General features: G+C 41.5%; 1 protein-coding gene across 1 annotated transcript in view; it reads right to left on the bottom strand.

Annotated features, from left to right (window-relative positions):
- LOC134927618 (collagen alpha-6(VI) chain-like) overlaps positions 1-23,365 on the bottom strand; it is a 409,854-nt gene that overhangs the window by 108,502 nt on the left and 277,987 nt on the right. Inside the window, exons 36-39 of the mRNA XM_063922353.1 lie at positions 21,962-22,052; positions 20,256-20,927; positions 18,901-18,982; positions 14,550-14,716 (exon numbers count right to left, since the gene is read on the bottom strand). Of these exons, the coding sequence (XP_063778423.1) occupies positions 14,550-14,716; positions 18,901-18,982; positions 20,256-20,927; positions 21,962-22,052 (1,012 nt within the window). The remainder of the gene's footprint in view (positions 1-14,549; positions 14,717-18,900; positions 18,983-20,255; positions 20,928-21,961; positions 22,053-23,365) is intronic.

Raw genomic sequence — 23,365 nt, 5'->3', positions numbered from 1 at the left:
AACCTGTAGGATTCATGAGGCCGATAAACTCTCACAAAACTGAATAAGAAAAAAATTAAACCCTGTTGGTATGGCCGGTAATAATGTTATGATTCCAGCACTCCTAGCCAGAGGAAATCTTATGACAATGACCGGAGCACTGGAATGGAATGCTGGGAACGGGAGCAGGAAAGAATAATAGCCCCTGGCGCCCTAACTCTGTCGTCTCACCCGTGCTATCGGAAATCCCTTGCGAGACTATGGTTTCTTGAGCCCTTGGCAGCCGCGTTTGAAGGGCGGATTATGTCTGCCCAACTCCGATGCCCCCCGGTCTTAATGAGAGACAAAGGGAAATCCGAGGCAGGATGATAACAAGAGGACCTCTAGCTAACAACAGGCCAGGGGCTACGAGCTAACTAAAAAACCTAAAGTATGTGCGGAAAAACCGCCAGGGAAAAGGACAACCAAAATCCACTTGTCCAATACTCCTACCCGGCACCGCCGGATACCAGAGTGGACCTGTGGAAGCGGAACCCTCCGCAAAATGCTCCAAACACAAATAATAAAGGGTAAAGCGGCCGAGCCGCTACACACGGCAGAGCCGCGACTCACGAACACCACTGGATGTTAAACGGTGATCGGTCAGGACTCCAGGGACGAGATGATAACTCCCGAGTACAGGACTTCAGAGGACTGGTACGACCGGATACAGCAAGACTGGAAACAGACTCTCAGCAAACAAAGACAGCATGCAGGAAGCTATTACCGGCGTCTGTGAGAAGCCCTGAGAGTGTATTTAAACAGGAGTCCTCCAATCAGCTGCTGACAGAGCTGATTAGAATGAATGCCGTGCAGCTGCCTTGCTGCACGGCCAGAGATCAGGTGCACCTATTAATTAAACAGGACCCAGCAACGGGGAACGCGGTCCGCCAGTGGCATCCCCGTTGCTAGGGTCCGTGCGGCTCAGCGCGCCCGGCGTCTAGCGTTGCTAGGGAGCCGGCGGCTGTACGCGCACGGCGTCCCTAGTTGCTAGGCGCCGGGCCGCGCAGACGAGCGGACCCCGGCGCCTAACAGAGGGGAGTGGATTAATGAGGTTGCAATGTGCACAGAGCGATGAATTACAGGAATAGTGAAGGATGTTGCCATTTTATAGAGGATACCATGAAGTGCTATTAGGAAAAAAAGTTTGTGGTACATGGTGTTTTTTAAATAAAAGTATTGATAGTTAGGTAAGTGCTGTCGAAGTCAAAAATATTACATAAAGAGAATATACAAACTACACACATTTAAGTCGCTATACTTGCAAATATGTGCAGCGAGCACAGCAATATATGGTAACACACGCATTTACACGGACATGCCACAGAGATGGATTCGACACTTATTTCATACAGTACATAATTATAATAATATCAAGCGCCAGACATCATGATGATTTAAAATTATCTAATGAATTAATGTCATGAATGTGTATTATTTGAACGAAACAAGATAGACCTGTCATGTTTACTATTGAAACGACCAGATTAATGTGTGGATTCATTTGATACTTGTTATTAAGTTGTAGGACATTGCAACACGGAATTATGATTAAATGTGTAAAAGCTAAAATCATTTTTATTAGAACAATAGATATTCCAAAACAGGTAATGAACAGGAAACTCAGGCCAGTCCCTTTGGACATCCCCAAGGCTGAACCTGTTCAGCATGTACAAAGAAACTAGTGACTCAATCATGAATGAGAGAGAGTCCCCTCCCCCAGAAACTAGTTAACACATTTTGCTGATCACACAGGAAGGTAGTTCCTGTTTTGGTCTCAGAGTTGCTGTAAGGTCTCAGAGTAAGATGGAGTCCCAGCATTACTGTACAGAGAGAGAGAGTGATATGGAAAGACGAATTTATATAACTTAAGGATAATGGTATTGTATCGCTGGCATGTAACTGAAACTGTATGTAACTTTATTTATTAACTGCTTACTGTGTGAGTTGTAATCATGTAACTATAGGTATACTGTACTTTGTAATATATATTGAATCCATATCCTTTTAATAACAAATATATACATCAATGAGCTTTGGAACTCAGATAATGTGTAGGTGTATTGTTTTCTCTTATGGGATACAGTGTTTTTGCGATGTACAGCGCACTTTTATTGTATATGGTAATAAGATGCGCCTGGCGTCTACAATATATATTAGAGCGGGCATTTTAAATATTTGTGAGAAATCAATTTGGCATTCTTAGATGGGGGCTGGTCCGCGATATCACGCTCTTAATGATGCACTGTACATTATAAACGCGACGCTGTGGTCGATCAGCTTGTGATAGACGCATCATAAAAGCTGAGAAAATCATCATATCCATGTGTATTGTTGTTATTAGTAAGACGCTGATATGAAATTCAAGGGACAATGCGTTTCTCATAATATTTAAGATGCAAAAATTTATTTTTATTGTTGCAAAACAAGGTTCAAATAAGTCATAATTTGTTTGATTCAGATTGGATTGCTTATCTGTTAAGTAGGGTTTAAAGTACATTTAAAAGTTGCTTCATAGCCTTGATATAGTTTTTATTTTTAACTCAGGCCTAAAATAACTTCTGGTGCTTGTATGATGTGTGATTTCTTTGTGCCAAAGGAAGCCGCATGGTCCGTCCTCTATTTTGGACTAACCACATGGCCTGTCCAGCATTTTGTGTAACCCTCATGGATGTGGAAGGGGAGGAGCAGCGGCCATTTTGGGAAGGTCATTTTTCTAAATGGCTGATTTTCACTGCTCAGAATAATCAGCTTTCCTTGGTCACATCAAACACCATTTATGAGTTACCAATGCATTTATTTAACCCATGCCATAGTCAATTACAAATAGTTTCAGCTGGGCCTAGTGAGAGTTAAGAGATGAATACTTGATGTAAGAATTACACACAGATATAAAAAAAAAAAGTTTTGTTTTTTTACCTCTAGGATTTAGTTAAAATCTGCTTGCTAGTTTAGGATAGCCATTGAAATGTTAATTAACTTTTTCCCACTGCCCTCTTGAACAGGCATATGAACCTCTGTTGATATGCAAATTAGAAGCACTGAATGGGTAAATGAGTCTCATAGGAGACCAGTGAATGGTACATACATAATTATTATAATAATTATGTGTATATTTATATCAGTGTATGTTCTGCAGGATAGCTATCCAATCTGAATCATATCATTTAAATTATTGATTATTGCAGTCATTATAGATCTGTGTGAAATAGGATACATTTGTTGCTATATAGTTAATACTAAAATAAATGTTTAAGGAAGTAAGTATAAAGACACAAACGCAGGTCTGCATAAAAGTTTATACAGAACAAGTTGTGTCTAGTGGGCAATAGTAATTAGTATTGTTCAAATTTATACTTAGAGCTGTGTGATTTGTTTTATTGCGGACGCAGGGTTTTGTACACGTGTCTCGGACAAAGTAAAGGACTGCGCACGCAGCGTAAGGGACACGCACGGTCGCGTGTTTGCGCAAAGTGCGTAAGAATGCGGGCGCTAAGTACAAATTATACAATAGTGTTGTTTAGTTCAAAGGTGGGATAGTAGACATTTAATACAATAGCACATTACTATCGGATTTCAAAAGCAGGTTACTCTAAATTTAGTTTAAAAACTGTATTGCCTCTGGGGTAAAGCTGCCAACCTGAATGAATCCAAATTTTCTGTACAGAAAAGACAAAGTGTGCTTGAGAGAGTGAATGTAGGAGTGAGTGGAACTGAACCCCGGAAGTCGGGTTCCGTGGTACATCAAGTAAGAAGAGGCTTGGTGGCGTGAAGTGGCTGACTCACGTTAATATAGATTGCAATACGCAAATCGTGAGGTGATTTGTAGAGGAGCGTGATAGTGCATTGTATTGCAAAGTATTGAAGTAAAAAGGGTTTTTTTGGTATTACGCTCCGGACTGAGGGTCCCAGTTTGTACAACGACCCGTGGTTGTACGGCAGATAGGTAACAAGTACCTATACGCTGTGCGATTGGACCGCGCATTTGTGGGTGCGATATATATATAGCACAACTGGATACCCCTTTACGAACTTTTGCGTAAAATCGCGGTATCATTAGCGCAGTATAGAGCATACGCAAGTGTGATTTGTGTATAAGGTTATAGGGAGTTTTCGCTGGTCTCTCTCAGGAAAATCTCCAGCGGTGTATATTTACTGGAATAGGTAAGTCACTCCTAAACACTTCCAGTAAATAGAAACCAGATAGGGCCTCGCTGGGTTCGCTGTGTTAACTATTGCAGTGAGTCGTGGTACTTAGTGGAGAAGGAGCGAGTGAAAGCGCTAGGTGTCTATCTGCGGTGTGCATTGGGGATTGCGTTTATTGGCAAAAAGTCCGCAATAGGATCCAATTGCACAAGCAGTGGGCGTTCAGTAGCTAGGGTTAAGGCTGAAGAAGTGGGACCGAAAAGGTCAGATTTGCGACCGAGAGGGTCAGCAAGGTTTATTATGTGTGAAAAGTATGGTTCACACACGGAGGCTTTTTGCTATGAATGGGTATTTATGACTAACAAAGATAGGGAACCATTTCCTAGGGTGGGCAGCTTTGAACCAGAGGTATTGCAGAACTTAAGGATAAGAATATGTCTGATAAAATCCCGAAAACAAAGGGTCAGACATACAAAGTGTTTAAACCTGTGACAGCAAGAGGGGTTGGTGAGTTTGATCCTAAGGTATTGCAGGTGGTATGTTTAACCAAAGTCATATAAGACAAGAATGGAAATATAAGAACTGTTTGAACTTGTAGCAACAATAAATAAGTAGTAAAAAAAAAAAAAAAAAGAGAGAATGCAAGTACACCGCCATATGTAGATGTGGAAGCAGTTATGGCCAGCATATAAACTATAGAAAATAATACAAATATGAAAAATATGACTGTAACCTATATATGTACTAATGAATGTTGAAGTTTTATTTAGGAGGAGAAGGTGACCTGATTGTTTTCAGCCATTTCTCATGCACCCAGAGGAGTATCCAACCGGTAAAAGAAGAGCAGTAGCCTGTGGGGGAAGTGGCTGAGACCAGTGGAACAGGTAAGTATGGTATCATTCGTGTACATATATAGTAATACCCAAAAATAAAACAAAAAAAATCAGAAATGGAGAATAAACCTGACCGCACATTAGTATTTGCCAGTAGGAAAGCGGACAGACAAGGTAACCCCAGGGTATTTCTTTTAGTTACCATATAAGAAGTATTCATTCCTAGTAATGCCCCTAGTAAAGATGAGCTTGGAAATGTTTGTTGGACCATGTACAGACCCTTAATACGGGATGAGAAGGATTGAATGAAATACTTTGCATGACCTAGAAGCTTGTTAAACTTTTTTTTTTGTTTTTGTCTCTTGCAGAAATAGAAAACTCTTCATCTGGATAAGATCACTGGTAAACACTAATTCGGCAAATGGGAGGTGGCTGTCTGTGCAAATGGACGGGCTCAATAAGGCATTGAGTGTCAGGGTGCAGACTTCTTTGCAAAATTGGAAAGGTCACAGTAGCTAATCTTAGATAGTGTGCTATTGAACATCACAAAAATAGTGTTAGGTGCAGAGAACAACAGGTGGAGAGGTTGAGGACGGTAAGTATACTGGCACATACAGGAAAGACCCATCAGTCCAAACCCCAGATCCCTAATGGTCAATAATATGTTACACTTGTAGGAAGGAAGGGCATTTTGCCAGAGATTGTAGGAGTAGTAGGACACATAGTCAATATAGATCCCCTAGACAGAAAACACAAGCCACATTATTAAACACATAGACGGGACAAGGGACATATAGTAAGGAATCATAAGCCATATAGAAAACACAGATTTGGCTAAATGGGAAGAACAAAATAAATGCAACATTACCCTTTGACAAAACTTGAAGACTAATGTCGCATTCTACTGTTCTAGATGCATGTCCATCACAGGTAGAGGAAATTATCTCACAGATACCGGGTTCCCTATGAACTTAGAATGGACATGACGCTTGATTGATGGCTGGGATAGTCCCAATAGCGATACGATAAACACAGAATTTTTTTAAGGGGAGTAGACCAAGTAGAGAATCACTTCCCCGTAGTGCCCTATCCAGTTGTCAAAATGTTCATAAAATCTTCTTCACCTCTACAAACTCATCTGCCACCAACCTCTATTCTGTTTCTCTACAGTTTTCCTCTTCATCTATTGCGTTCACACAGGGTGGTACAATACATGGACCCAAGTACAGTTCAAACTCCACATGCCTAGGTCCTTCAGAGTTCTGCCCGAACCCAGTATATCTCAACAGCACGATGACACCAGTATTACTGCAGTGTGCCTTGTCATGCACAAAGGGTGGAGAATGGGAATACTGGTGAAGAGAAATTTTGTATAGACACTGATATGTCTGTTGGTGAATGGCAAACCTTTTTTTTTTTCATTTTCTTCTTCCTTCTCTCCTCTAGAGATGTTTCTTTTTTCTTTAGTTATGCTCATGGTACTCTACATTGCAAACACACGATAGTTAAATTAAGATACAAAAATGTGTGTTCCCTGCAGGAAGATGCAGTCTGGAGGACAAAGGGGTATGGCCAGGAGTCCTCAGGACTGTGGACAGGTGGACACAGTAAGCCGGTAGCACCCAGAGCATACCTTCCAAGTCTAGCTGAGGTGGAACACGGTCTGACTCATCTAGGCAAAGAGGGTAGGTGCAGGCTGATGAGAGCCTACTGGTGTGCGCCAGGATTCTATTCTCATGCAGGTAAAGAGAGCAATAACCTGTCTTGCTTGCTTGAGGAAGAATATTGGTAAAGCAATACCAACAGAGCCATCCCATATCCCTCCTGCAGACGGATCTTTTCAGGAAATACAAATCGACTTCGTACAGTTAACACCCTTTAGGAACTATTGTTATGTATTGGTGTGCACTGATGTTTTCTCAAACTGGGTAGAGGCATTTCCTGCCGCCACGGATGCTGCTGTGTTTACCGCAAAGGAAAATTGCGCAGAAATTTGTGTGTAGATAATGGTACCCCTAGAAGTAGGAGCAAAGCTTGAAATTGTACTATTGTGATCATAGATACTGCCACTAGTATTATGTAGCTTCGGAACCACTCCCAGATCTTCACTCGACGAATCACCCTCTTCGAAATTTGTTTTTGTTTTGGTATTTGTGTCTTTTTGGGTTGTTTTTGGAAGACAACCTCATGTCATGATTGATCCGCACAATGATCAGAAATACACCAATGAGGTGACAGTACAGTACTTTATTGAGATGAGCCAGCATTTGAGAACTTGACAAAAGAACTTGAAATTGTTGATTGCTGGTATGCCAAATGCTGTCTTGATTGTGAAGAGACTGTGTGATTGTTCTTACGCTCAGGTTGCCTAATAGACAGGTGGGAAGGACCATACCAAGATTTGTTGACAGCACTAAAGGTCGCCGAAAGAGAGACTTGGGTCCACTCGTCCCACTGCAAGAAGGTCGCTGACCCGGAGAGAACCCGTGACAAAGTAGTTTATTGCTCACATTCATCGAGTTTGTGTGTTCAAAGAGCAAGGTGGAGAGCAAAGTGAACTGTGTGTTCCACGTGAACTGTGTGTTCAAATAGCAAGGTGGAGAGCAAAGTGGACTGTGTGTTCCAAGTGAACAGTGTATTCAAAGAGCAAGGCAAAGAGATCGCAAAAGTATCACCAGAGACTCTGTTCCGTGAAGACTGAGAGGTGGCACTGTTGAACACTACCCGAGCGTACTAAAGGACTGCAGAAAGATCAGTCATTGTAATTGATTTGTTATGAACAAGAGTTGTTTTGTTCTATTTCTCTTTTCTCTCTTTCCCGCTGACAAACATTTTCTTTCAGGATATTCTATTTTTGCGAGGTTTTTTTTATGAGGAGTCGAGTGTGGGACTGGAACTGGTTCTGTAGGAAGGAGTGATCTCCTTATAGGATCCCAGGATTAGCCGATCAGTTTGTTAAAGTCAGAGAAAAATCAAAGGTCTAGTAGTTATGGAGTTCAGAGGTAATCAGGAACAGTCAGACAATGGCTATTCACACATTGCAGCTAAAAACTCACTAATATATGTGGAAGAAAGGTTTATGAGTGGCTCTCACTGAACTCCGAAGGTTTACGTTATTTAGGAAGGACACTACTTATAACCCTTGTTCAATGATTAAACAGACCTAGCATACGTTCCAGAAATGAAAACAATGTTCAGAAAATGATAGGAATATGTAGATCATGAAAATTTTATATGTCACTGTCACGATTTGTTTGTGTCTTTTTCACCTACCCAGCAGAACCTCAATTGAATCCAAACATCAGTGTACAAAGACGTAGGTACATGTATGTGTGAAATGTTCATCGCAAATCAGACATTATAGGCCAAAGCACTGTCCCAGCATACTCTATAGGTTGAATGTTGTCCCACACCCAACCAGTGGTCCCGTGACCGCCGAGTGCATATAGAGGATGTCTCGTCCTCCTCCCTGTCTTCCCCAAATATAGTCAAGTGTCTGATTTGCGAAATGCATACATACTTGTGTCTAGGTCACCGATTATGGTATGAAATATTTTTTTCTTATGTTAATAATTGATGGCAGTTATTATTTACTGCCAAAGGGTGGACTGTCGAAGTCAAAAATATTACATAAAGAGAACATACAAACTACACACATTTAAGTCGCTATACTTGCAAATATGTGCAGCGAGCACAGCAATATATGGTAACACACGCATTTACACGGACATGCCACAGAGATGGATTCGACACTTATTTCATACAGTACATAATTATAATAATATCAAGCACCAGACATCATGATGATTTAAAATTATCTAATGAATTAATGTCATGAATGTGTATTATTTGAACGAAACAAGATAGACCTGTCATGTTTACTATTGAAACGACCAGATTAATGTGTGGATTCATTTGATACTTGTTATTAAGTTGTAGGACATTGCAACACGGAATTATGATTAAATGTATAAAAGCTAAAATCACTTTTATTAGAACAATAGATATTCCAAAACAGGTAATGAACAGGAAACTCAGGCCAGCCCCTTTGGACATCCCCAAGGCTGAACCTGTTCAGCATATACAAAGAAACTAGTGACTCAATCATGAATGAGAGAGAGTCCCCTCCCCCAGAAACTAGTTAACACATTTTGTTGATCACACAGGAAGGTAGTTCCTGTTTTGGTCTCAGAGTTGCTGTAAGGTCTCAGAGGAAGATGGAGTCCCAGCATTACTGTACAGAGAGAGTGATATGGAAAGACAAATTTATATAACTTAAGGATAATGGTATTGTATCGCTGGCATGTAACTGAAACTGTATGTAACTGTATGTCACTTTATGTATTAACTGCTTACTGTGTGAGTTGTAATCATGTAACTATAGGTATACTGTACTTTGTAATATATATTGAATCCATATTCTTTTAATAACAAATATATACATCAATGAGCTTTGGAACTCAGATAATGTGTGGGTGTATTGTTTTCTCTTATGGGATACAGTGTTTTTGCGATGTACAGCGCACTTTTATTGTATATGGTAATAAGATGCGCCTGGCGTCTACAATATATATTAGAGCGGGCATTTTAAATATTTGTGAGAAATCAATTTGGAATTCTTAGTGCATAGGGAAAATGCAAGCTAAATGGTGAAATTACCTGGTTTCCAATGTTTTTCAATGTTAGTTCAACTGTTGGTTTAACTGTTATTTTAAAATTTTCCTAACTTTGTAATTTCCTCATTTCGTATATTTCCAAACTCAGACAACTGACCCCTCAGACATCTGCCCCATAACTGAATGCAAACATATACTAGGTGTCATGTTTAAATACAGAAAGGAGGATCACAAATTATATGTGATCTAAGGTGTGGTGATTACCTGCAGGAATAATCACCAATAATGTTTTCAAGTGACTGTATATATATAATTTTGTATTCTTTCAGCCTAGATGTGACAACATGGCTGACAGGCAATACCCTGCATTTGACCTCCATAGGTCCAGGCTGGGGGAGATCTGCAGACCATAAAGTTTGAGATGACATGTGCAATGACCAGACCAGAGGTTATAAATACTGATAAGAGGGAGATGGCCGGATCAATGACCTGATGGAAAGTAAAAGAAGTCCACATGTTTAGATAACTGAGCCAAGACTTCCTGGCTAGTCATAAAGCTGTCCAGGGGTGACAAGGTGCAGATCCTCCCAGACCTCACTCTCTTTGAAGGAGATTTCAATGCCTTCGGGCTACACCCCCTCCCCTTCTCCTGTGCTTCTTTCTATCACCAACAAAATGTAAACCTGGTGTAGGTGTAGTATCCAGCACGGAAGTAGTTAAAAATCCCAAGGGAGGGGGCCTGATGAAGCTGGAGACTATATCTGTCTCCCTAATGAAAAAAGAAGTTGTGATCTCTTGGGGAAACAGTACATGCTGGAGATGACCTGAGTAATCCTGTGAAATCCCCCACAGCAGAAATACTTAAAACTTGTTTGCGTAAGTGAATATGGTTTCTGTAAGTTTTTATTTCCTTTTCATTTATTGAGATTGCTGTATTCTATGTGTGTTTTTAAAATATAATTAATAATCTTTGTAACCTTTTTGTAACCAGAGCTCTTAAGTATTTGTTCTGATTCTGCTGTTCTTAACTCAAAGCCTGTGTGGCTCACGCCTACCTATTTTTCTAAGTATTGCAGTGTGTGTGTGACAGGTAAAGCTAAAGATGCCTGCAACGTCCGTAATACGTTGAAAAGTCTTTGCTGGTGGCAGCTGAAGGTAGTTAAGTAATCCCGTGTGTCAACGTGACCTTCATACGGCGCGTGTGGCAATTCTCAAATTGGCGTATTTGTGGAATTGGCCGGCAGCGTCGTCACACTAGGTCTAAGTAACAAAGGCATAGTTAATTTGTTTTCATGTTTAGTAAGAAGACAGGCTTGGGCACACAGAAGCAACAAGGCTAGAGTAAGGGGAGAATCAAGCTGGACCATAGAAGAAATCAGAGATTGGACCAGCGACCAAATGGGGATAATATTAGGACATGTCTACCAGATGTGGAAGAAGGATCCAACTTGACCACATATTGTCTGAAACAGAGGTTAGATGTGGCAGGGTACTGTACATTTGATGTAAATGCTCAATTCCAGTTTAATAAATAGGATTCTCCTGTCCGGATCTACTAGGCTATCTAACATAGTATAATGTATGTGTTTAGTAAAGAGAATAAGTACCCCCCCCCTCACTGCTGCTTGTGAAAGTTGCTGGCCTGCACGCTTTAAACCAATTGTCCTTTAAAACATTAGGGCCTCCCTCCTTACGGTGTGTTTCCTAAAGAACTAGAATGTCAGGCTTCAGATGTTTTAAATTGGACAACTTCTTTTTTCATTTTATAGGAGTATCCTCAACATTACATGACACACATTTTATATACTTTTAGACATGCTTAATGGACATTGCATCACATCACATCAGCAAGCCCAGGAAGCCCGAAGTTGGCGCTGGTTGCTCCTGGGTGTCTCACCAACATGTCCCTATAATGCACTGGTCGAAAATTCTCAAAAGCAGTCAAAATGTATGCTCTGCTGACACTGATGTGTATTAAGTGTTACCAATAGAAGTCCTGACAACGCAGATTCTCACAGTTTATAAGAACAGGTGCATACTCCCTTTCCTTATTTATTGCGCTTTACAATTAAAACCTGCTGTAGAATTTGTGTCACCATCGTATTATCCATCGTATTATCCATCACTATCATATTCTTTTTCTTCCATAGAATGTGTTGCTCCCAAGAATAGTGACCTGGAGTTATTGCACCTCTATTTACATTTGTATGATGAGATAAGGTTTAAAGTATCTTATCACACCTTCTCATTTTGCAGAAATCAGAGATAAATACCTAATCCAGGTTTTTTCAATATTGTCATTTAAGCCATTTTTCCAATCACACTAGAATCTATGGAGGACATTCAAATGTTTGAAAAGTCAGTTGGGAGTCTGTTTTTTCCTATCTAATAGACAGGAAAAAACAGACACCTAACTACTTTTCAAACATTTGAATTCCACCCTTTGTGTTAGCTTCAGACTCCGGCCAGGGGATTTACTTTCTACAGTACAAGGACTTACTCTCTCTCATAACCCTTCTAAAAGTTGCCAATGAGATTGTATGGGCATGAGTAGCATATATCAGATATAAAGATGCAACATCTTGCGCAATACCAGACAAAACGCCACTAAGGTGTTCCGATGGTGGTACTTTGGGGGTATTTCAGACATGCGTTTTTGCACAGCATGCAATCAGATCTGAACTGAACATGCATATGCACTGCAATGTGCCGGCGCATCGGAAAACTGCATCGGGCATCGTTGCCTAGTGACAGGATGGTGCAAAAAAAGCGATCGCATGGGTGATTGCAAGGTGATTGACCGGAAGCGGACGTTTGTGGGTGGCAACTGACTGTTTTACAGGAGTGTCCGGAGAAACGCAGGAGGGACCAGGCGTTTGGAAGGAGGGTGTCTGATGTCAGCTCCAGCCCCGAACACCAGGAAACCATCGCGGCAGCTAAGTAAGTCCTGGGCAGTGCTGAGACTGCACAAACTGATGTTTGTGCAGCTCTGTTACAAATGCGATCGCAACTGGCACACACCATATACCCTCTGATCGCAAGAATGCAAAAAACGTACCCTTGTGATCAGGTCTGAATTACCCCCTTTGTTCCCTCATGGATACATTACATTTTCTTGCACATTGTACTTAAATTTATGTTGGCAATGTTGTTGGCAGGAAGACAGAACACCAACCATGTTTAATGTTATGAAAGTTTGGATGCGCTGCTGTCCTACACATAATGCTCCTGTAATTCTTTCCTGTTATGCGTAAATGCATTCAATAACTTATCTAGCATATTTTCAACAGAACTGGATGACTAATTCACAACCTCTCCTCTAGTGGACATGGAACTTGTTTGGTATATTAGATGTAGTATATTCTTGTAACATTGCTAATATACTGTTCCCCAGTTACATTTTATTGTGTTTTTTAGAGAATTATGGGGCTCTTCCCTTTTCTCCTTTTGTGGCCTATTCATTGCCTGAAATAGGCCGTTACACATGCGAAAATGCTAGTTTCCACATGTTTTAAGTAACAGGCCCAATCATTATTAAGGGCCAGATAAGGACGCCTAATATTCAGCAAACTTCAAAAACTGAGTTTTCAGAGTTTGTTTGCGGGAATCAATCTTCAGATGGTGCAGATTCCCAGAGCCCCGCTTCATCCTATGGGAAGGAGGTCAGGTGTTGCGAACAGGAATCTCAGTGGATACCTCCAACAACTCCTTACTGCGACACCAGTGGCCATATGCATGCATGACTTAAGTCGGCTGGCTCCGGAGGGGTAACTATCACTGCTAATGATACTGATCGCTTTTTGGAGCAGCTGTCCCAGCACCAGAGCAATAATGAATTGCTCAGGTGCTTAAGTATTTGCTGCCACAACTCGAATAGCCCCCTTGGTCTTTAATATGTGCGAGTACGAATGCCCGAAGCCCAAACCAGCAATGCATCTGCTGTATACTCTTGATTTTGTGTCTCTACTCTTAGTTGGTAATGTTAATAATGTATCTTGTCTTTGTCCTGTTTCTAAGCATTGTTTTCAGAAATGCTCTTGTTTCAAAGTCTAATCGATGCATATTTTTGCTTAATTGATAACATTATTCCCTAACCCCCTCCATATTGTTTTATTGTATACCCTCTCTCATACTGTTTTTTTTTTAAATAAATAACAAAGTCCTTATGTTTGCTTTAGAGGTGGAGCGTCCACTGTGCGGTAACAATGAACTCACACCAACTCTTAGGGGGAGATTTATCAAAGATTGAAGAGAAACAAAACAATAACCAATCAGCTACTAACTGTCATTTTTCAAACACAGCCTTTAAATTACAGTAAAAAGCTGATTGGTTGGCACTCATAGGCGTTTCTATAATGGATGTAGAAGCAGGGCACACGGGCCTCAGAGTCCAGGGGGGCCCACACTGAAACCACATTTAATTACTTACCTCTTCGGGGTCCTGCTTATGCCGGGGAAATCACTGGGAAGCTGGCGCAGCAGCCATTCTCACAGTGATTCGCACATGCACAGTACAGATGTGTCTCTAATAATATGTCGGGTGCCATGTTTACGGAGACTTGCACATGCGTATTAGAGATTAGTTTCCGGTAAAACAGCAGGCACCATGTTTCCAGAGACCTGTGCATGCGCAGTGTCTGCAGTGCCGCAAAGAGAAGGGGGCCCAAAGAGGAGTCTGCACATAGGTTCTCTCCTCTCTTAAACTGCCCCTGTTGGCACCTTATCTCTCTCCCCTTTATCTCTTCCAAGCTTTGATAAATCTCCTCCTTAGTTTTTTTATATAGTGCTGAATCAGTTTGCGTCCATGTAATCATAACATTATATAATGTATGCACCCATCTTCATCTATAAACTAGGAGACCTGTTGGCAGTTCATGGTATCTAGACATATACAAAAATACCAAGAAATACCCAGAACAATATTTAAAATACGTACCAGGCCTTATGATCTCTGTCTCAGCATTTTCATCGACAGCCACCTCTAATGTTTCCTGGGCGCCATTGTCCTCTGTTTCTTCCTCATAAATGTATTCTTCTAACTGTCTTTCCACATACTCTCCGTTTATTTCTGTTGGTTCAACTTCCAGGTTTGCATAAGTAACACTAAAGGTAAATTCAATCATATAAATTCATTATTATTGCCAGTAACAGTTATTTAGGCTATAAATAATTTTAATAACACTATTTAGGTTATAACAATGAAAAATGGAAAAATGCTCAGGGCTCAAAGCCAATGAAGGTGCCAAAATGTTAATTGGGCCATGGCGTTCTCTGCTGTATAGTAAAGTGCTTGATATATATATGTCACTTCAGTGGGTCATGCCTCTTTCAGCAGTGAGCACCTAGCATCACTCACAACAATAATGTACTCTCTTGCCCAGGACATTCCCCCTCACTTTGATTAGGTCCACCTCCAAGGATTATATGAGGACATTGATGATAATAATAATAATAATAATAATAATAATATAGTAACATAGTAACATAGTTTTTGAGGTTGAAAAACTACAATTTGTCCATCGAGTTCAACCTACAGTATTTGTGGCCTCCAATGTTGTATTATTTTTAGTACTAATTTAGTCTGTTGCTAATGTCGGCCGCTGTTTATTCCTCTTATTTTTATTTTTTAACTATAGTCCGTGACTACGCACCATAACCCTGTATATCCTTATCCAATAGGTACTTATCTAGCCCATTCTTAAAATTGTTGACCGAGTCCGCCATTACTACTAATAACAATAACAAAATAAATGAAATTCCTTTATAACAATGGATGATATCATTAAGTCACAGAACGTTGCCAACATTCTAATACGTTTTTAGTCCCGTTTTCGACAATGTCAATCAGACTTTAAAAAAAAAGTTGGATTGACATTGTCGAGAACGGTCAAAAGGAAAGGATTCGACATGCACTGAATAGACCCCGTAGTCAAGATCCGTCCGACTCAGAATAGGATGGAGATACGCAAAATTTTATAAATCTGCGCAGTTGTATGACAAAATTTGCCATTTGCATCATGTACAGAGATCCGTCGAGCTCAGATTCAGTCCCTATACCTTATGCTTAATTAACGCACGAGACACACCTGTGTGGAAGCTCTAGTTTTCACTATGCTTGGTGCCCCTTTATTTAGCCAATAGTTTAAAAGTGGCAGTGATAGGGTATTATTAGTGTGCTAGCATCGGGTGGGAACATAAACCCCGCTGGACACCCTGCATGTCTCAGGAGCATGATCATATCACAGGGAGTGATTCAGTCCTGATCGCACACAGGCGTTTTTTTGCAGTGCTGCGATCAGGTAGTTGCCGCCTACATCGAGAGGGGGCAATCGCTGTGCAGGCGTGCGAACGATTGTGCAGAGAGCTGCACAAACAAAAGTTTGTGCAGTCTCTGCACAGCTCAGGACTTACTCAGCCGCTGCGATGATCTGGCCAGGAGCTGATGTCAGGAATCCTCCTTCCAAACGGCTGGGTTCGTCTGGCGTTTTTCCGGACACTCCCTAGAAACGGTCAATTGACTCCCACTAACGGCCTCTTCCTGTCAATCTTCTTGCGATCGCCGGTGCAATCACTTTTTTCCGCAAAATCCGTCGCTGTCCTGCGATGCCCGTTGCCGCTGCAAAAAAAGCTAGCATGCGATCGGGGTCTGAATGACCCCCACAGACCGCACCACCACCCATCCACCTGAGAGCTAGTGACCTACACCTGCATTATACACACCCTGATCGTCCGGTGTCTGGAATTTCTGGCAACTGCATTACAGTATGAGTCTGTGACAGTGACTGACCAGCCTACAGATGAGCCACAAAGTAACCCCAGTCCAACCCTTAGGAGGAGTGAGTACAAGTAAAAAAAGGTTTTATATAATACATTTGATACTTTATTTAATGTGTCTGTGTATTGATAGCAGTACCCATTCAGAATAAGAGTAACATGAGAGTAACGAGCCTCACTCTTCTGTTGCCAGCCCTGCACACTTTCGTATTGCTCCAGAAGCCCAGACCGGCTGATGGGATGAGAGTAAGCATCTCTTTATTTTCCAACATTATGCATGTTATTCATAGAAGTGAATGTAAACAGGACAACAGTGGCATAACTAGAAATTTTTCTCCCCCAAGCCAAAAAATTCTTCGGCGCCCCCCCCCCCCCATAATTGGCACTACTAAAGGGACAAATATGCGCACGCCGAAGGCGTGCGTGCCGCAAAAAGGGGTGTGGCTTCATTGAAATGGGCGTGGCTTTGCATAAAGGGGCATGGCATTGCAGGAAAAGACTACCTTATACCCCAGTTTTGCAACCTGCATGCTCAGACGTTAGCCACCACAGGAAAGAAAAATAATCCTGATTCATGCCCCTTACATTATTTGTCATTTTTCCTCCTTATAGTAATGCCCAGTATACATTATGCCACATACTGAAATGGCCCTAAGACATTATGCCACACACAATAATGCACATAACACAATATGCACACACCGTAATGCCCCCGACACATTATGCCACACACCGTAATGCCTGTGACACATTATGACAGGAATCGCAATGCCCGTTATACATTATGCTACGCACTGCAATGCCCCTGATACATTATAGCACATACAATGCCTGTGACACATTATGACACACATCGCAATGTCCGTGATACATTATGCCACACACTGCAATGCCCCTGATACATAATAGCACATACAATGTCTGTGACACATTATGACACACACCGCAATGTCCGTGATACATTATGCCACACACTGCAATGCCCCTGATACATTATGGCACATACAATGTCTGTGACACTTTATGACACACACTGCAATGACCCTGAGACAAATATACCACAATGCCCGTGATATAGTATACAACACACCGTAATGCCTGACACATTATGACACACACCGCAATGTCCGTGATACATTATGCCACACACTGCAATGACCCTGAGACATTATACCACATATCACAATACCCGTGATATAGTATACCACACACCGTAATGCCTGTGACACATTATGACACACACTGCAATGACCCTGAGACATTATACCACATATCACAATGCCCGTGATATAGTATACCATACACCGTAATGCCTGTGACACATACCGCAATGCCTGTTATACCCTATGCCACACACCGCAATGTCCGTGATACATTATGCCACACACTGCAATGACCCTGAGACATTATACCACATATCACAATGCCCGCGATATAGTATACCATACACCGTAATGCCTGTGACACATACTGCAATGCCCGTTATACCCTATGCCACACACCGCAATGTCCGTGATACATTATGCCACACTGCAATGACCCTGAGACGTTATACCACATACCACAATGCTCGTGATATAGTATGCCACACACCATAATGCCTGTGACACATTATGACACACACCGCAATGTCCGTGATACATTATGCCGCACACCGTAATGCCCATTACACATTAAGTCCTACAGTAAGGCTTCTAATTACTTTTAAATTACCTGCTCGTTGCCAGGGGTTTCATGCTCTTGGTTCCATGCACGGTGCCAGGGGTTTTCATGCTCAGGGTGTCATGCTCGTTGCCAGGGGTTTCATGCACTGGGTGTCATGCTCGTTGCCAGGTGTTTCATGCACTGGGTGTCATGCTCGTTGCCAGGGGTTTCATGCACCGGGTGTCATGCTCGTTGCTAGGGGGTAGTGCTTGTTGCTAGGGCTGTGCTCCCAGTGCCACATATGTCCCGAGTGCCAGATATTCTCCCACGGTGCCATGTACTCACATGCCCCCAGTGCCAAATATAGCCCCCCCCCCATGTGCCAGGTACACACATACCCCTCCAGTTCCATATATGCCCCCAGTGCCAGATATTCCCCAACAGTGCCAGGTACTCACGTGCCCCCAGTGCGAAATATAGCCCCCCCCCACCCATGTGTCAGGTACACATACACCCCCCCAGTGCCATATATGCCCCCTCAGTGCCACATATGCTCCCCCAGTGCCATGCCCCCCCCCCCCCCTGCTGTTTTGTGTTGGAGGGACACGGAGGGCACAGCGCGCGCCTCTCCTGCGTCCCTCCTGGGTTTACGGCGGGTCTGTTAAAGGAAGTGCCGGTTCGTGAGCCAATCAGAGCTCACGAACGGCACTTCCTTTAACAGACCCGCCGGACGCGCGCGCTGTGCCCTCCGTGTCCGTCCTTACAGCAGCGGAGGGTTAGTGAGGAGAGTGACATGCTGGGGGGCAGTAGTTACGCCACTGCAGCTCAACACAGTATACTGGATCTATTATTGTTAGTGTGCTACTAACCTTTCTGAGAAAGACACCAGAGAGTCCCCACGGCCTTCACATTGTGCTTGAAAAGCTTTTATTGGATAACTATTAATATCATCTGGAATTAAGATGCACAGTTTAATAACAACAAACTAAACCGAAACTAAGAATTGCTACAACACTGTATTTACGGCGCTCGGTGCCACCAAGCTTCGTTTTGTACGACTTATCCCTTAAAATGGGTGTTATTCGCAAACTGGATGCAAATAAGAAGCACAAGCTGCTTCTGCTGATTATAATGATATGCGGCATGCCTATATTTTGTGTGCGACTGCGGCTGTATCTGCATACGAAATGGTACATACTGTAACAGGGTTTACCTAGAAAACACTGTAACGTAACATTTCATATGCAAATACAGCTGCAGTCACACACAGAATATAGGCTCGCTGCATATCATTTTAATCAGCAGAAGCTGCTTGCACGTCCTATTCACATAGCGTTGCGAATTACAGTAGGTGCATTTTCGTCAAAAAAGATGCCCAATGCTAACACAGCTGAACAATGCCTATCAGCTCACTCACGTCAGGTATTTCCTGCTACGTGGCGTAATGAGGCAAGATGTATGAGGACACATCTGTAGCCCTCTCTAGAAATGTTTAATTTAGTCAACATAAAGTCCATTAGCCAAGTGCAAGGATGGTAAATCCAGTACAGTGTTCTCTCTCTATTTTACATGTAAACAATAACAAATATACCAAACTCCGATAATAACCCAAAGTTCTTTGAAATGTAACATATAGGTATCAGTCTTATTACCCATGAGCCGCACTTCAGGCCCGTATTCACGGGCAGATCTGGGGAGAGATGTGTGCTGAGCGTGCGCGCGGGAGGGGGGGGGCACGGGGAAATGAGAGACCTGCTGGATTGAGCCAATCTAGCACCAGCGACAGCGATGTGCGGGCCTGCGCATAGCTATCGCTGTGGGGGGGGGGGGGGGGTACACACGGAGCTATAATGTTAGAAAAATCAGATTGCTTACATTATCGCTCTGTGAGTACCCAACCTAATGGTAATGCTGGACTTGTGGATTTTTGTTTGCAACCCCTTAGGGCTGTATACAAAACAAAATGAATCGGGGGTGGGATTTAGTAGGGAGTTCCAACGCCATTGCTGGCTTTTACATGCTGTTGCAATGGCATGTAAAAACTATACATTCACGTGTGTGTGCATTTATGGTGTGCACGTGCAGTATGCAAATGTGTACCTTACACTAAAAAACAGATGTACGGCAAACTCTAAATAGGCCCCGTGCTCTCTACTCGACGGACAAGTAATATAAGAGTGACAAGCCATTGTTCCTCACATAAAACGATGCATTTACTACTTACTGTTTAGGAGACTTAAGAAGGCATGGATGAATCTCTCCGCATACCCCACCTCGGATTCAGACACAGTAAGCAAATGTAGCGCATGCTGGCTTTGCGGAAGACTAGAAAGTTCAAGCAACTCATTGTGGCTTATGTCTTTTCCAAACGCCAAGACAATTAGTGTGAATTTCTCGCACTTGGCTTTTTGGGACACTTCCTTCAATTTTTCTCTGTCCCAGGAACTTGTTCTACTGCCGAGGATTGTAAAAATGACTCTGTGCTTCCTTGCACTGGGAGCTTTCCTGAAAATATTTTCTATTGCCCACTGAAGAGAATAGCCCAATGCAGATGGCCCCTCCAGCTGTGTCACAGCTTCCTGGATGTGTCGTTTCATTACATTTCTGTCATTGTAAGCAACAAGATCAAACTCTGTTTTAACAGGGCTTAAATTTCTATTAGGCATGAACCTGGGAGAGGCCTGTTGGAGCAAAGCTACTCTGGCTCCCGACTCTGACGTTCCTGGCTGCTTTGATATATAGATATGATCAAGCACTCTGGCCACAAAGTCTTTTGCTCGCACAAAGTCATCACTTCTCACACTGCGAGAACTGTCCAGAATGAAGACAATGTCCATGTCTATTTCAGTGGGAGGAATGGGATCCAGCTCACATTTCACATCAGGTTTACACTTGTCTGAAACACATTTGGTATGAAACACTCAGTACTTTATAACACCAATAAATGTTTCCAATAAAAAATTACAAAAACCATAAATATTTTGAAGGTGAGGTGTTGATATGTTTAAAGATTTAAATGCCCAGATTTATCAAGCCTTGGAGAGTGATAAATAGCACTGTGGTAACGTATCAACCAATCAACTCCTAACTATCATTGTAACATGGCAGTTAGGAGCTGATTGGCTGGTACTTTATCACCGTGCTATTTATCACTCTCCAAGGCTTGATAAATGAGCCCCTTAGCTTGTCCACAGCCCCATTACCATAAAACATAACCAAGAATCTGGAACAAACATCTTTCGTTTTCTAAGGAAGACTGGTGGCATACTAGAAGAACTATTCCAGATCTTAATCAACCAATCAGAAACAATCATTACCTGAAACACAGAATGCTAAGGTTTTAGTAGCACTAAAGCAGTGTTTCTGTAGTACAGGAGATCGTTATGATAGCTATTGCATTTTGTCTATATACTAAAAATGTATCTTCTAAGGATTATCAGAGCACCAAATGTCATTTGCTATAATAATGTGCTCCAATATGCAAGTTTGACACCGGTCTAAAGGAGGACTGCCCAATGACGTTCTGAAGGTTACTCAACCACAACATGTGTAAGGTTAACCAAAACTATTGCCATAGAATCAGAATGTGAGCAACAACCTCTTGTATATATGCTGTATATATATATATATATATATATATATATCTATCAATAGCTGTATATAATAATGTTCCTTACGACATTTGCTCATGTTGCATGACGATGGTGTTGGGAAATGACACAAACATTTATGTGAATATGTATTTATTGTAAATAGCTTGTAATTTATTGTTTTAACTGATAGTGTGCTTTAATGAATCCCAGCCACGTTGCTGTAAGAGTGATTTATTATATTGTAACATGAGAATATAATTTAAATCTTGTAATATTAATCATGATCTAATTATAAATATAAATAAATCAATGTGCTTTCCATTGAAGTAACTCTTACCATAGCACAAAGTACAGTGAGATAGCATATTTAGCTTCTGGTCTTCTGGTGTCTTCCAAACAAACACCTGGAATACATTACTTTCATCCACCTAATTATCAACAGTATATGGAAGAATTTAGGATATAAAGCAATTATTATTAGTAGTAGTAGTATTTTTATAAACAGGCCCAATGAAACAATAAATAGTGATTGAAAAACTTTCAGAAAATAATTAAAGAGAAAAACATTCAAATCAGCCTTTACAAAAAGTGACGGGACATACATTTCCTACAGCTGCTTTGTGAGATAATGTACTACCTGAGGGGGATTCAGAGCATGACACAAAACATTCACATTGGTTTCTCTTATTTTACTCTCTCTTATTCCGTATTGACATCCTGCTAAAAACCTGCACTTTAGTAAATACATTATACCCCTTGGTATTCACAAAAAAAAAATCACTCTGTCTGCTTAACTTCCCATGGTATTGGCATCTCACTTCAAGTGTGCAAGTTATTACTATGACCAGAGACTAGAGGGATTATATAAACTGAACATTAGTTATGAACTGGTTTAAAAGCAAGGCTGATTACCTGAGGTGTCTCTTATACTAGCTGTGCCAGGCAGAATAAGCAAAATTAAAATGATATACTTTCTCAGCTGCTATATTTTATATGTCACTACAACCATTGGTTGCATTATCTACTCTTTCGACAAATATATTCTCTATTCACTTATTCACATTTATTTGTTCCCACCCAGCTAGTAGGTCTCAAACATACATAGTTTTAGAGACCCAACTTCAACCTCTGGTGTCTGTTGGCAGGAGGGACACAGGAGTAGTGTTTAGCACAGCCCTGCAGCGAAATGCAAAGTGAATTGTATATTTCTTCAAACACTTGAACACTGATAGATAGCAAACTAAGTAGTAGTACCCAAAGTAGGACTGCAGCAAAGAAGGATAATAAGATATTAGCATGCATAAAACGGGGAATTGATGCTAGGGACGAGAGTATTATACTCCCGTTATATAAATCACTTGTGAGGCCACACCTTGAATACTGTGTACAATTCTGGGCACCTTACTACAAAAAGGATATCCTGGAGCTAGAAAAGGTTCAAAGGCGGGCGACCAAACTAGGCATGTTTACACTGGAAAAGATGAGATTAAGAGGGGACATGATCAACATTTACAAATATATAAGGGGACAATATACAGATCTTGCGCAGGACCTGTTTTTGGTTAGATCAACACAGAGAACTCATGGACACTCGTTCAGGTTAGAGGAGAGGAGATTCCGCACAATACGGCGTAAAGGCTTTTTTACGGTTAGGACGATACATGTTTGGAATTCCCTGCCTGAGGGAGTTGTAATGGCCGACTCAGTCTACACCTTTAAGAATGGGTTAGATAAATTCCTA

This window comes from Pseudophryne corroboree, chromosome 5 (assembly GCF_028390025.1).
Source record: "Pseudophryne corroboree isolate aPseCor3 chromosome 5, aPseCor3.hap2, whole genome shotgun sequence".
NCBI classification, from domain to species: Eukaryota; Metazoa; Chordata; class Amphibia; order Anura; family Myobatrachidae; genus Pseudophryne; species Pseudophryne corroboree.
This window is presented reverse-complemented; position numbering and strand designations above follow the sequence as displayed.